Source organism: Myotis yumanensis, unplaced genomic scaffold (assembly GCF_028538775.1).
Source record: "Myotis yumanensis isolate MYYU_CA2020_CCGP unplaced genomic scaffold, mMyoYum1.0.hap1 SCAF_8, whole genome shotgun sequence".
NCBI lineage: Eukaryota > Metazoa > Chordata > Mammalia > Chiroptera > Vespertilionidae > Myotis > Myotis yumanensis.
Window position 1 is genome coordinate 84,556,622 of NW_027223759.1, and position 13,697 is coordinate 84,570,318.

A 13,697-nucleotide genomic window follows, 5' to 3' on the forward strand; every position below is an offset into this window, starting at 1 on the left:
TCCTGCTGCCCCTCCTGCTGCCCCTCCTGCTGCTTCTCCTGCTGCTTCTCCTGCTGCCCCTCCTGCTGCTTCTCCTGCTGCCCCTCCTGCTGCCCCTCCTGATGCTTCTCCTGCTGCCCCTCCTGCTGCCCCTCCTGCTGCCCCTCCTGCTGCCCCTCCTGCTGCTTCTCCTGCTGCTTCTCCTCCTGCCCCTCCTGCTGCTTCTCCTGCTGCTTCTCCTGCTGCCCCTCCTGCTGCTTCTCCTGCTGCCCTTCCTGCTGCTTCTCCTGCTGCCCCTCCTGCTGCTTCTCCTGCTGCTTCTCCTGCTGCTTCTCCTGCTGCCCCTCCTGCTGCTTCTCCTGCTGCTTCTCTTGCTGCCCCTCCTGCTGCTTCTCCTGCTGCTCCTCCTGCTGCTTCTCCTGCTGCCCCTCCCGTTGCCCCTCCTGCTGCCCCTCCTGCTGCTTCTCCCGCTGCCCCTCCTGCTGCCCCTCCTGCTGCTTCTCCTGCTGCCCCTCCTGCTGCCCCTCCTGCTGCCCCTCCTGCTGCTTCTCCTGCTGCTTCTCCTGCTGCTCCTCCTGCTGCTTCTCCTGCTGCCCCTCCCGCTGCCCCTCCTGCTGCCCCTCCCGCTGCCCCTCCTGCTGCCCCTCCCGCTGTCCCTCCTGCTCCTTCTCCAGCTGCCCCTCCTGCTGCTTCTCCCGCTGCCCCTCCCGCTGGCCCTCCTGCTGCCCCCTCCTGCTGCTTCTCCTGCTGCTTCTCTTGCTGCCCCTCCTGCTGCTTCTCCTGCTGCTTCTCCTGCTGCTTCTCCTGCTGCCCCTCCTGCTGCTGCTCCTGCTGCCCCTCCTGCTGCTTCTCCTGCTGCCCCTCCTGCTGCCCCTCCCGCTGCTTCTCCTGCTGCCCCTCCTGCTGCCCCTCCCGCTGTCCCTCCTGCTGCTTCTCCAGCTGCCCCTCCTGCTGCTTCTCCTGCTGCTCCTCCTGCTGCTTCTCCTGCTGCCCCTCCTGCTGCTCCTCCTGCTGCTTCTCCTGCTGCCCCTCCCGCTGCCCCTCCTGCTGCTCCTCCCGCTGCCCCTCCTGCTGCCCCTCCCGCTGCCCCTCCCGCTGTCCCTCCTGCTGCTTCTCCAGCTGCCCCTCCTGCTGCTTCTCCTGCTGCTTCTCCTGCTGCCCCTCCTGCTGCCCCTCCTGCTGCTCCTCCTGCTGCTTCTCCTGCTGCCCCTCCTGCTGCTCCTCCTGCTGCTTCTCCTGCTGCCCCTCCTGCTGCTTCTCCTGCTGCTTCTCCTGCTGCCCCTCCTGCTGCTCCTCCTGCTGCTTCTCCTGCTGCCCCTCCCGATGCCCCTCCTGCTGCCCCTCCCGCTGTCCCTCCTGCTGCTTCTCCAGCTGCCCCTCCTGCTGCTTCTCCTGCTGCCCCTCCTGCTGCCCCTCCTGCTGCCCCTCCCGCTGCCCCTCCTGCTGCTCCTCCCGCTGCCCCTCCTGCTGCCCCTCCCGCTGCCCCTCCCGCTGCCCCTCCTGCTGCTTCTCCTGCTGCCCCTCCTGCTGCTTCTCCTGCTGCTTCTCTTGCTGCCCCTCCTGCTGCTTCTCCTGCTGCTCCTCCTGCTGCTTCTCCTGCTGCCCCTCCTGCTGCTCCTCCTGCTGCTTCTCCTGCTGCCCCTCCTGCTGCTTCTCCTGCTGCTTCTCCTGCTGCCCCTCCTGCTGCTCCTCCTGCTGCTTCTCCTGCTGCCCCTCCCGATGCCCCTCCTGCTGCCCCTCCCGCTGTCCCTCCTGCTGCTTCTCCAGCTGCCCCTCCTGCTGCTTCTCCTGCTGCCCCTCCTGCTGCCCCTCCTGCTGCCCCTCCCGCTGCCCCTCCTGCTGCTTCTCCTGCTGCCCCTCCTGCTGCTTCTCCTGCTGCCCCTCCTGCTGCTTCTCCTGCTGCTTCTCCTGCTGCTTCTCCTGCTGCTGCTTCTCCTGCTGCCCCTCCTGCTGCTTCTCCTGCTGCTTCTCCTGCTGCCCCTCCTGCTGCCCCTCCTGCTGCTTCTCCTGCTGCTTCTCCCACTGCCCCTCCTGCTGCCCCTCCCACTGCCCCTCCTGCTGCTTCTCCTGCTGCCCCTCCTGCTGCTTCTCCTGCTGCTTCTCCTGCTGCCCCTCCTGCTGCTTCTCCTGCTGCCCCTCCTGCTGCTTCTCCTGCTGCTTCTCCTGCTGCTTCTCCTGCTGCTCCTCCTGCTGCCCCTCCCACTGCCCCTCCTGCTGCTTCTCCTGCTGCCCCTCCTGCTGCCCCTCTCCTGCTGCCCGGGAGCACTGCTGGGGCTGAGACATTAGCGACGTCTCCGCGCATGCCCGGTCAGTGTTGGGGGAGCAGACGGGTATGGAACTGGGAGCCAGAGGTTCCAGATCTCAAAACTCCACTGCCAACAGTAGCCAGGCAGGTGACATGCGTGAGTGAAGGGGCTGGGTGACTGACATGTGACCTAGGACCCCAGGGATGTTGGTGTGGCGGGTACTTGGCAAACTGGAGGGGATGTGCCTGGTCTAAGGCAGCCACACTCTGTTCCAGCTGGTTTGTCATAAAAGGAAGTGGAAATGTTAATAGAACTTCCTATTTTTTCTAGAGAAGCTGAAAATCCAGATTTTTTAGTGAATCTACCCAGTAAAAAATGTATTTTGAAACCACTATTTGGGGCCGATTTTGGACTGCAAGACCCATGCTGGCCTGGGTGTCACTGTGACAGTGAGGACCGGCCTGCCTTGTCCTGCAGCCTCGCCTCCTCCCTGGCTCCTATCAAGCTTCCTTTCCTGTGCCTTGTCCCGAAGGCCAGGCCGCGGGCTCATCTCCCTCCCAGCGCCTCCCACCTTCAGAGAACAGGACTTGGTCTCCTTGTCCCCAGCAGGAGCTGCGGAGGACTCTCCCAGGTGGAGTAAGTAGAGAAGGAAGGGCCGCGGGAGCCCAGGAGGAAGGAAAAGTGGCGTTGGCTTCCTCCCTGGGCAGCACCTGCCGGCAGTTGTGAAGCTCTTGTCTGGCACGGACTCAAGCACAGAGCTGCTGGGGCCGGCAGGCAGGGAGGGGGTCTTGAGGGCGAGGCCCTGGGCAGCCTGGCACTGCAGGACCCCTGTGGCCCCAGTGTGAGGAACAGGCCTCGCCTAGAAAGTTCCAAGAAATGCCCACCCTGCCTGAAGAACTGGACGACATAAATTGCACTCTCCTTGCCTCTTCTTCAAACAGCTTACCCAGCATCCTCCAGAAAGTGCCTGGTGAGAGCCCACGAAGCAACGAAAATGGCCGGGGAACCTGAGGGTAGGAAACAAAGGGGAGCCCGTATGAAGAACAGGACAATCAGGCACCCAGCCCCGGTAGGAGCAGGTGCCGTGGAAACCCGCTTGGCAATCCGTCCTGCACCGATGTGCAGCCTCAGGCTTGCGGGTACCAGGGGTGTCCCGGGAACGGGCAGGATCAGACGGATCCTGAAGCCACGAGGGGCTTGCGGTCTCCCAGGAGCCTGAGCCAGACCCTGGAGGGCCTCTCAGAGAAGAGAGGGGACAAAGTGATGGCCGACACCTGTGTGGTCCAGGACAGTGGCCTCTCGCCACATGTGGCTATTGAGAGCTTGATGTGTGGCTGGTCCCCGTGGAGATGTGTTGATGCGGGAGGTGCAGATAGATACTAAAGTTTGAAGATTTAGTACTAACCAAAGAAGGTAAAAAAAACGGTCAATAGATAATGTAAGAATACTGCTTAAGAAATGAAGGATGTGAGTTTCCAGACGAAAGAGCCACCAGGTGCCAGCAAAAAGGATGAACACCTCCCTGTGACACTTTGAAAAAGGTTCCCCACCCCTGCCCCAAGAGAAGGTGACCTTGCCTGAAATAATCCATTCTTAACGTCCTTGCCCACCTTCTTTCTGCCTATCAAAACCTTCCATTTTGAATCCATTCACCTCCAGAGAAGAACCCTTCAGTCTCCTGCCTGGGGTAGAGGTGACAGCTGAGCAGGTAGGACCAGCTGCTGGAGGTCTGGTCCTACAGAGAGATGATCCCTCGGCTCATATAGAGAGAGATGTATAAAAAGGCTCCAGAAACGAATGACATGGTACGTCCCTAACATCAGATGCCAAAACAGAAGCCTTGAAAATTCTGGGTGAAAATGATCTTTCAATCTAATTTCTATGTTCAGTAAAACTACAAATTAGGTGTGAAAATTAAACAAAGATATTATCAGATATGCAATGCAAAAAAATATACGTTCCATGAACTCTTTCTTTCTTTTTTTCCCATGAACTCTTTCTTAGGCAGATACTGGAGGCTGTGTGCTCCAACACAACCAGAGAGTAAACCAAAGAGAGGGATACAAGAAATAAAGGGATAAAAGTTGTGGAGAAAAATGAAGGAGATTCTCAGCATAAAAGTTAAGGGGGTTGAGCAAATCTAGGGAAAAAACAGCCCAAATAGAGCAGGAAGGCAGAAGTCTCTAGAAAGAACATTGGTGAAGTTAAAAAGACAGAACAGACCTAAAATGGAGTCCCTTTTGCTAGGCCCCACCAAGACTTAATTCCTAACCTAATTACAGTGCCAGCCTCTCCCACGAGTGAAATTCCCTGGTCAGCACTAGTGATGTCATCTGCCTGAAAAGACCTATGGGGTGGGGTATATATGGCCCAAAATCATTGGGTCTGGCCCTGCCCAGGCATTAGGGGTGAGTTAATTAAATGTTTGACCAAATGTAGCAGGCCAATTTTTAAGTTGATAATTTTGTATGCCCGTGAATGATGTTGTAAATATCCAAATGGCCCGTGGCAGGAAAAAGGTCCCCCGCCCCTGCCCCAAGAGAAGGCGACCTTGCCTGAAATAATCCACTCTTAACGTCCTTGCCCACCTTCTTTCTGCCTATAAAAACCTTCCATTTTGAATCCATTGAATTTTGTTCTTTAACAGTGAGTGTATTTAGTTGAATAGTGTGCTCTCAAAACTCATATCTACTCAGAACCTTAGAACCTATTTGGAAAGAGGGTCTTTGCAGGTGTAATTATGTAAAATGAGGTCAACCTTATAAAAATGTCAATCATATTGGGACCTTGATCCAACATGACTGGCATCCTTATAAGAAGACCACAAGAGAGACAGAAAGAGAGGAAATATCGAGGGAAGAAGACCATGTAATGATAGAGGCAGAAATTGGAATAATGCAGCTACAAGCCAGCGAACACCAAGGATGCGAGCAATCCCCAGGAGCTAGAAGAGAGGGGTTAAGCGTATCGTTCCTCAGAGCCCTCAGGAGGAATCCTTGGTGAAACCTTAGTGTCTGAGAACTTCTGGTCTCCAGAACTGTGAGAGAATAAACTCCTATTGTTTTACACCTCCAAGTTTGTGGCAGTTTGTTACAACAGCCCTAGGAAACTAAAACAACAGGAAGAAAATAAACAGGTGGGAACTAATAGATGTGGTGTTGAATTTGATGGTTTGGGAAATAGCATTGGAGAATTTTCCAGTTCTGTTGGACAATTTGGGAGAATTAGTCAAACAAATAAGTAAATGAAAAATTACTCCATGAAAAATAAATAGCTAAATATTGGGAAATATTGTACACCACTTGGCTCAGTAATAAACAATATTTACATAGATAAATGATGTTTGCGTTGACTATGATTTAACCAAAAACTGTGAAAAGCTCTAATAGTAGGATAGAGGTAATGGATGAAGAAGTTTTATATCCTTATCTTCTGTCATCAGGAGTCAATAAATAATGCTTCATGTGGATAAATTTAAAAAATAGTAGATTATTGTTAAAAGCAAGAGAGTACATTATAAGAGGAACAGTTGTAGAGTTGAGGGATGCAGAAGTGAGGGCAGGAGACTGCTTTTTTGTTATTATTATTATTATAATTATTATTATAAGCCTTGTAGTCCTTTGTAATTCTTTAAACCAAGAACATATATACTTTGATAAAAATAGCAATTTCAAAAATTTCCTGCCTCAATATGGGGGGCTCTGGGCAAAGAATATGGATTTTGAGGACCACCTGTTCATTGTCTTCCATCTTTAATAGAGAGATGGTGGGAAAGGGAAAAACTAACAATGGCTCGAGTGAGGGTGCTCAGTGTGGTCCCTGGACCAGCAGTGTTATAAATGCAGAGTCTCAGGCTCCACCGCTGGCCACTGGCTCAGAGACTCTGGGGCCAGTTGGGTTTGACACTGAGGAGGAGGAAGAAATTTTCCTCTACCCTTCTTGGTTCTTCCAGCTGGTGTAATAATCAAATCGACCTAAGTCAGATCAGCAACAGAAAATACCAAATTTAATTACATATAGAAACCCCACAGACATGAGAGTCAGAGACACCGCATGCATGAGAGGCTCAGAGACAGAAAGGGAGATGAGGTACATATGGCAGTCAGAGACAAAGATGAGGCAGGGTGTCTTGGAGCTTCAGAGGGGAGGAAGTCACTGCAAGATGATAGAAAGAGCAGAGATTCAGTCATTAGAAGTTTGCCCTGCCCTGTAAACAGGTCATAAAAAGTTATTTCTGATAATAACTCTTATTACGGGCAAGGCCCCAAATTTAAATTTGAAAGAGATAAAAATTCCTTATGAGCCCACAGCATCTTGATTGCCTTCAGCTCAAAATAATCCACATGTCAGAGTGGCTCATCTTGGGGAGCCTGCTCTGAACGCCTTCAACATGCCCTCCACGTGACTCTGGTGCCAGCCCCAGCTGCAGCCCCACCAGCCTAAGTTCACTGAGGAGTGGGAACTTGGTTCATGCCCATAAAAGCCAGGCGTGTCACTCTTCTCTGGGTACAGGCTGATACCCCAGCCACCTTGTAAAGTGGATAAGTATTAAGCACCTCCAAAGTGTTCATTCCTTCTGACTCAGTGACCCACTTCTAGAATTCTGTATAACACATGGAATAAACTTTGCCCATTCATCAGCTTGTTATTTATAATAGTGAAAAATTATAAACAACTTAAATGTCCAAATCATAGGTATTTGGTTAAATACATCCACAGAGAAGAAAAGATGTTTATGGAAGAGTTGAAAGAACATGGAGCATGCTTGTGTGTTAATGGAAGGAAGCAAGATTCAAAATTCTACTTGCAGAATGACCACAACTGTGTGGTGGAAACTGGGAGGAGGAAGAACAGCCTGGAAGCAAACCCCAGAAAATGTTCAATAGATGGGCCTAGGGTACATTTTTTTCTACTTAAAAAATTTTTTTGCAAAGTTTTACAGTGGGCACGAGAGTTAAACAACCTGTCTCCGTGGAAACAAGTTGAGTACAAATTGAGGAGGGGCCGCTGCTTTTGCAAGAGAAAGGCTTGTCACAGATGGACAACTGCAGGCCTTCCTGCATGCTCTCCTGGGGCTGTGTAGGCAGAGAGGCCTGGAGAGAACACCGCTTCTGCTTCATGTGCTGCTCTGTCCCTGGGCCTGGCACATAGAAGATGCTCACTAAATATTTGAGAAAGAAAGGAAGGCTCTCATTATCTCATTTAAACCTCCTAGAAACCTGTAGGAGATACCACAATGCGAGTTTGTCTTCCTGCTAGATGACCAACCCTCTAAGCTGTGGAAATGGTTTTGTTTTTGTTTTTGTAATCTCTGTAAGCCCCTCTGAGCATATAGAAGTGCTTGAAGAAAATGAATAAATTATGCTCCTGATATTATAGAGAATGAAACTGCCCATGTCCATACAGCGAAATCCTGGCAGATCTGGTGTCAAGGCTCCGTGAGCTGGGCTCCAAACTGGGTGTTCTATTGGCAGAGTCAGCTGCAGCAGGCAAGTCCTGGCTCCCCGGGCACTCCGGGACTAGCGGCCTATGAGGATATTCAGAGACCACAGAGCCCCACAGCTGCTGCCAGCCAAGCGTCATGTGCTAATCGGGCAGCATTCTGTTCCAAAGCAGGAGGACTTCCCTGACGGTCTGATAAGGAGATAGGGCCCTTCCTTGTAGGATTTAGACAAGCAGAAAAGAAGTATAAGGCATTCCTGGTTGGGGCACTTCTTAATTACAAGCACCAAGAAGAAAGAAGGGGAAGCTAGTGGCTGATACACAGGACTATCCTTGTAAGCCTGTGAGTCACCCCTAGGAACCTGGCTCTCTCCAGAGCCCAGTAGGCAACTTACATATGTTTATCAAATGAAAAATTGATAGATGGATGGATGGATGGATGATGGATTTTCATTAATGGCAGAATAGAAGTTAAGAGGCTTTAAAAATAGGCCATGGTTTGAATCCTGGGTTTGCCCTTGTCTACAGTGTGAGTTGAACATTTTATGTCACATCTCTAAGCCAAGGTTTCTCTGAAAGGACTCTGAAGGTTGTGATGATAAAATAATGCATGAAAAGTGCTGAGCTCGCCCTGGCTGGCAGTGGGTAGAGCATTGGACTGCAGACTGAAGGGTCCTGGGTTCGATTCCGGTCAAGGGCACATTCCCAGGTTGCAGGCTCGATCCCCAGTAGGGGGTGTGCAGGAGGCAGCTGTTCAATGGTTCTCTCTCATCATTAATGTTTCTATCTCTCTCTCTCTCTCTCTCCCCCTTCCTCTCTGAAATCAATAAAAATATTTTTTTAAAAAGTGTTGAGCTCAATGCCTAGCACATAGTAAGTGCTCAAGATATGAGAATTGTGCCCTAGCCAGTTTGGCTCAGTGGATAGAGTGTTGGCCCTTGGACTGAAAGGTCCCCGGTTTGATTCCAGTCAATGTTTCTGTGTCTCTCTCCCCATCCCTTACACATTCTCTCTCTCTCTAAAAAAAGAAGAAGGAGAAGGAGAAGGGGAAGGGGAAGGGGAAGGAGAAGGAGAGTTTTATTATTCTCGTTGGCCAGAAAGGAAAGAGGAAAGAGATGTAATGGGGTCTGCAGTTGACTGTCTCGCTATCATTTCCCCTCCTTCCTAGAAACTGAATCCTGATTTCCTTTGAGAAGCTGTGTGATTTGAGTAGCTTAAGCCAATCAGTGTATTCCATCCGTGTGTATTCCGTCCAATCACAGGCCCCTGTGATGGGTCCAAGGATGTGTATGAGACTTACACTGGTCCAATCAGAGTCCAATCAGAACCTCAGGAAATTTGCTGGAAATGCTAGGACAAAGCATTCCCAGCAAGTGGAGATGCTGTGCCCCATTAGATGTAACAAGAAAGCCGGTAGCCCAGAAGCTGGGAGCACTAACAGAACGCCAAGTAGAAAGAAATGCTGCTGAGATGCTGAATTCAGCCTCACCTGAAGTTAGTGACCCCTGGGCTTCTCAGTTACATGAGCCACTCAATTTCTTTTATATTTAAATCCTATATAAGCCAGATTTTATGATATCTACAGTCAAAAGCACCCTAACCTATATAGAAAGGAAGCAAAAATGAAGACATCTATATGGAATGTTTAAGGAAGATGAGGCAACAAGTGTTGGGTAGGATCAAATTGTAAAAAGCTTCAGATGCCTGAAATTGGGACTAAATTTTAACTAATATTTCCCATTTGACAGATAAGTAAACTGAGGCCTGATGGTTAAACAGCAAGTAACTTATCTAAGATGATACAAGTTAACTCAATTTAAATGTGGAGCTGGAACTAGAAACCAACTTCTTCTGACTCAGCGCCCTTTCCCACATACCACTCGGCCACTGTCCCCACAGAGAAACATACCCCATCCGAGGGCGACACAGCCCTGGAGGCACTTCCTTTCTGAGAAGAAGGAGACGGCGAGGAGGGTGTGAAGGTAGAGGCCCTCCGCCAGCAGCCAGGCGTAGTTGGCCAGGATGCAGTACTGGAAGAAGACCATGATCAGCTTGCAGCCCACCTGGACAGAGAGAGGCACGTGAGTCCCAGGATGGGCGAGTGTGGGCTGTCCTCTGGTGGCCGCCTCACAGGCAGTGACAAGGTATGGTGGGGGTCAGGGGCCAGGCCACAGAGTGACCCCTGGGCCTCACGGCCATCCCCTGTGGCCTTCTACTATCAGAAGACCACAGTTGGTAGGCTCAGTCACGATGGCATCGTGGAAGCAGGAACTGCATTCACATTTTGGAATTGGCTACCAGTTGTAAAATTGTGTCAGATATTGCCCAACCCCTAACTCCCTCATTTTTCAGATGAGGAAACTAAACTAGAGAGGAAAAGGCACATTTAAAGGGTTAAAATCCTTCCGAGCTCAGTATCCCTGGAAATGGATGAAGAAGGGACATGCCAAGTATGATGGGGCAACATTGATTATAGTGAAAATGGTCCCTGGCTGGTACATGGCATCCGGACTGGAGCCCTCTAACACCTGATGAGGCTGCCACAGTGTCGGCCTTGCTTGATGCAGTGACTCTTATAGCAAGCATGGCCCTTGCGGGATCCCTGGGAGCTATGCCTGTGGGATTGTGGGGTTCTAGGCCAGCATGGCTCCTATACTCGTCTCATGAGGGTCCCCTTTCCTCTCACTGAGCTGTCCCCTAGGGACAGGACAGCTCCTGGGCTGGCCTGAGGGCTGCTGCATGGACTGCTGCAAAGGTCACGTCCAGAGAGCAGGCGTTCCCACTGCTGCACTGCGGGCCATCTGTGGTTTCACCCTGTGGCCTCCCAGAGACTCTGATTCCAGGCGTGGTTCATGGTTGGCTCAAAAGTCTGATGTTAGCAGAATCCAAGAAGCTTCCCTGCTGGGCACAGCTGGACTTCTCCACCGCTGGTCAGGGATGAGCCGGGTGGCCTGAATGAGTCCTGACCCCCCGTCTGCTACTGTTACTTCATCCTGGAGACCTCCCTGAGAGTCATGGTTCCCACTTTAGGGACCTCGTAGTTTGAGTCAGGAACACACACACACACGCACACAAGCACACACACACATACACACACACACACACACACACACTATAAACACAAACCTAACAGGTCAATAAGGAATTCCAGGTGTGAGTGCTGGAAAGTGGCAGACAGGTGACTGAACCAATCTGTTTCCAAACCCCTTCTCCCTCACTTGTGTCTGCTTTGGAGACTGTACTAGTAAAAAACTCAATCCCCCAGCTTCCTTTGCAGTTAAGTATGGTCACCCAACCCAGTTCTAGTCAATAAGAGGTAGGTAGGAGTCTTGGGGAGGGTGTTCTTTCCCAAACAAAAAGTCAAAGCCTCCCAAAGAGAAAAAGTGTTTAACCTTCGACTTAACTCCTTTTTGTCTGGAACGTGGATGTGGGCCTGGGGTTGCAGGAGCCATATGCTAATGTGGTATAAACATGGGATCAAGAACGGCAGAGCACAAAGAGGGACAAGGACTGTGTCCTTCATGGCGTCATGGAGCCACGGAGCCAGCTCTGGGTTGCCCATCTACGGACTGCGTACGTGGGGAACAACCCCTCTGTCTAGGCCACGGGAGGATAATTTCTGTTTCATGCACTAAAGGGGTTCCCATGGGCACAAAGTGACATTACAATGAATTAAGACTCATCTGAGCACATTCAGAAGAGGAAGAGGGTTAGATTGAACCAAGCATGATGGTTTCACTGCAGACCTGTGTGTGCAGACATACAGGCATATGCTCACCCCCTTCTTTCTACAACCAGCCCAACCCTCTCTAGACTTAGCCATCTGTCTACAGCGGGGCTTGGCAAGAGTGGGGAAAGGAGGATCCTTGCATATGTCTCAGCCTCAGAGTGACTAATCCTGGACCTGGGAGCTGAGTGGCAACCCCCCAGTGGCTTCCCCATAAGCCGAGCTCATACAGGACCCAGCCTGCATGTGGGGGTGTGGAGCTCTCCCTGCATCTCCTGACCCGGCCCCAGCTCTTGGCCCTCTACCATGGGCATTAGTGCAGCCTCAGCAGGAACTCTGGGAGGAACAAGGCTACCACCCTCTCCAAAGTGAGCCACGCGCTGGGGCGCGGAGGCACATTACCCTGTGGGTTTCACAGTGGTCATCATCGTCTGAGAAGAGCACAGCATCCTTGATGAAGTTGGACAGGGCGCGCAGGATGAAGGACACGAACAGGTGCATGTGGATGTAGTTGCGGGTGCAGTGGAGCCTCCTGGAGGGAGAGAAAGCAGGGCCATAGGGGCCCGAGCTGGGAGGAGCCAGGGTGCAGCAGGCCCACCCCTCCCCCAGTGCACAGGGGAACCAGGTCCTGGACACAGCGCTTCCCAGATGACACATTTCTCTGTATTGCTTTGTTAGTACAATCTGCATAAGAACCCAGGTCCCCAGGTGCTCAGACTACTCTGTCTCATGCTGTAATAATAATAATAACAAAAGCTGGGTCACAGGGGCAGCATTATATTCTTCCTTGACCTACTGCATCTCTAGCTTCTAGAATTGTTCAGAAGGGGTGGGGGAGAGGGGTCCAAGAGGAGAGCAGCACAGAGAGAACACAGGCTTCAGGGAGAAGACATACCTGGGCTCTGCCGCTGTCAGTTGTATGACCTGGAGCTAGCCTTCCTAGTTACATGACCTGGAGCTAGTCTTGTGAGTTACATGACATGGAGTTAGCCTTGTCAGTTATATGACCTGGAGCTAGCCTTGTCAGTTATATGACCTGGAGCTAGCCTTATCAGTTACATGACCTGGAGCTAGCCTTGTCAGTTATATGACCTGGAGCTAGCCTTCCTAGTTATATGACCTGGAGCTAGCCTTGTCAGTTATATAACCTGGAGCGTCTTTTCACTCCCATAGCCTGTTTCCTATTCTGCTGTCAGGGACAGAGGTTTGTTACTTGTTCCCATTGGCCAGGTACCAGACCAGGCTTCCCTAGGGGGAACCCACTCCAACTCTGGTGGGTTTGACTCCACCCTTCCACCCTCATGACAGACCTGACCAATTGGAGCTCTCCAATCCTGGCCACAGTGATTGGCTCAGGGTTGGGCATGTGACCCAAGCTGGGCCTATGAGAATTCCCCCAGGACTTTCATTGCATCTAATGGGGAAGAGACTTTCTTTGTGCTGGTGTTGCAGAATGATAGCATGTACCCCTGCAGCTGCTGGTGGCTGTCTCTGCTCCCCTGCAGAAAGCCTATCCCAGGATGAGGCCAGTGCAAGTGGAAAAATGGAGAGAGACCAACCTAGTTGTGCCAATACCCTTGAGCGCCTAGATTCAGCCAGATGCCCCTGAACTTGTCAATTATGTGGGTCAGGTCACCTTTGTTTGAAGGTTTCTGTTTCTTGCAACCAAGAGTCTGGCTAACATACCTGTAAAGTTAGGGTAATAGCATTGAGTGAACATTAGAAATAACAACGTGTAAAGCAACTGATATGGTAAGTTCCTAGCAATGCCCAGTAAATGTTGAGTGAATAAAGGAATGAACAGGGTCACAAACTTCACAGGAAGGTCAGTCACAGGAACGTCTGCCACAGGTCAGCTTAGATCGAGAGGTGACAAGTGGCCCACCCTCTGGCCCGAGCAGTTAAAAGAGATGCAAAGTCTGTGTCCAGGGAAGGCTGGGGAGATGGAGAGCTGCTCACGTGTTCTCACCTGAAAGAGCAGAGGATGCTGAGGGCAACCAGGAGCATCACCAGGGAGGAGCTATAGCCCACGGTATACATGACCTTCAGCTTCAGCAGGTACTCGTGCTGCAGAGAGAGGCATGTGTCAGGCCCACCGCCCACCTGGATGTCTCTGCTCTCTTCTGCCTCGGAGTGTACCAGCTTCAGGCTGCTTGAATCCCTTCAACCCAAACTGCCAAGGGCAGCAATTCATAGACTCACAACATCTTGGCTTTGGAACTCAAACTTATATCCCTCTTACCTCACCCTGAATTTAAAGGCTCTGCTTGAATACCTCTAGGGTACTCACTGCCTTCCAAGGA

The 13,697-nt window shown here is 51.3% G+C and overlaps 1 protein-coding gene across 3 annotated transcripts in view; it reads right to left on the bottom strand.

The window, feature by feature from the left end:
• SCTR (secretin receptor) overlaps nt 1–13,697 on the bottom strand; it is an 80,608-nt gene that overhangs the window by 11,397 nt on the left and 55,514 nt on the right. For all 3 annotated transcript variants that reach the window (XM_070423484.1, XM_070423482.1, XM_070423485.1), the window contains 4 exons: nt 13,364–13,461; nt 11,797–11,926; nt 9,577–9,730; nt 3,172–3,232 (listed from right to left, as the gene is read on the bottom strand). In XM_070423484.1, coding sequence (XP_070279585.1) covers nt 3,172–3,232; nt 9,577–9,730; nt 11,797–11,926; nt 13,364–13,461 — 443 coding nt within the window. The remainder of the gene's footprint in view (nt 1–3,171; nt 3,233–9,576; nt 9,731–11,796; nt 11,927–13,363; nt 13,462–13,697) is intronic.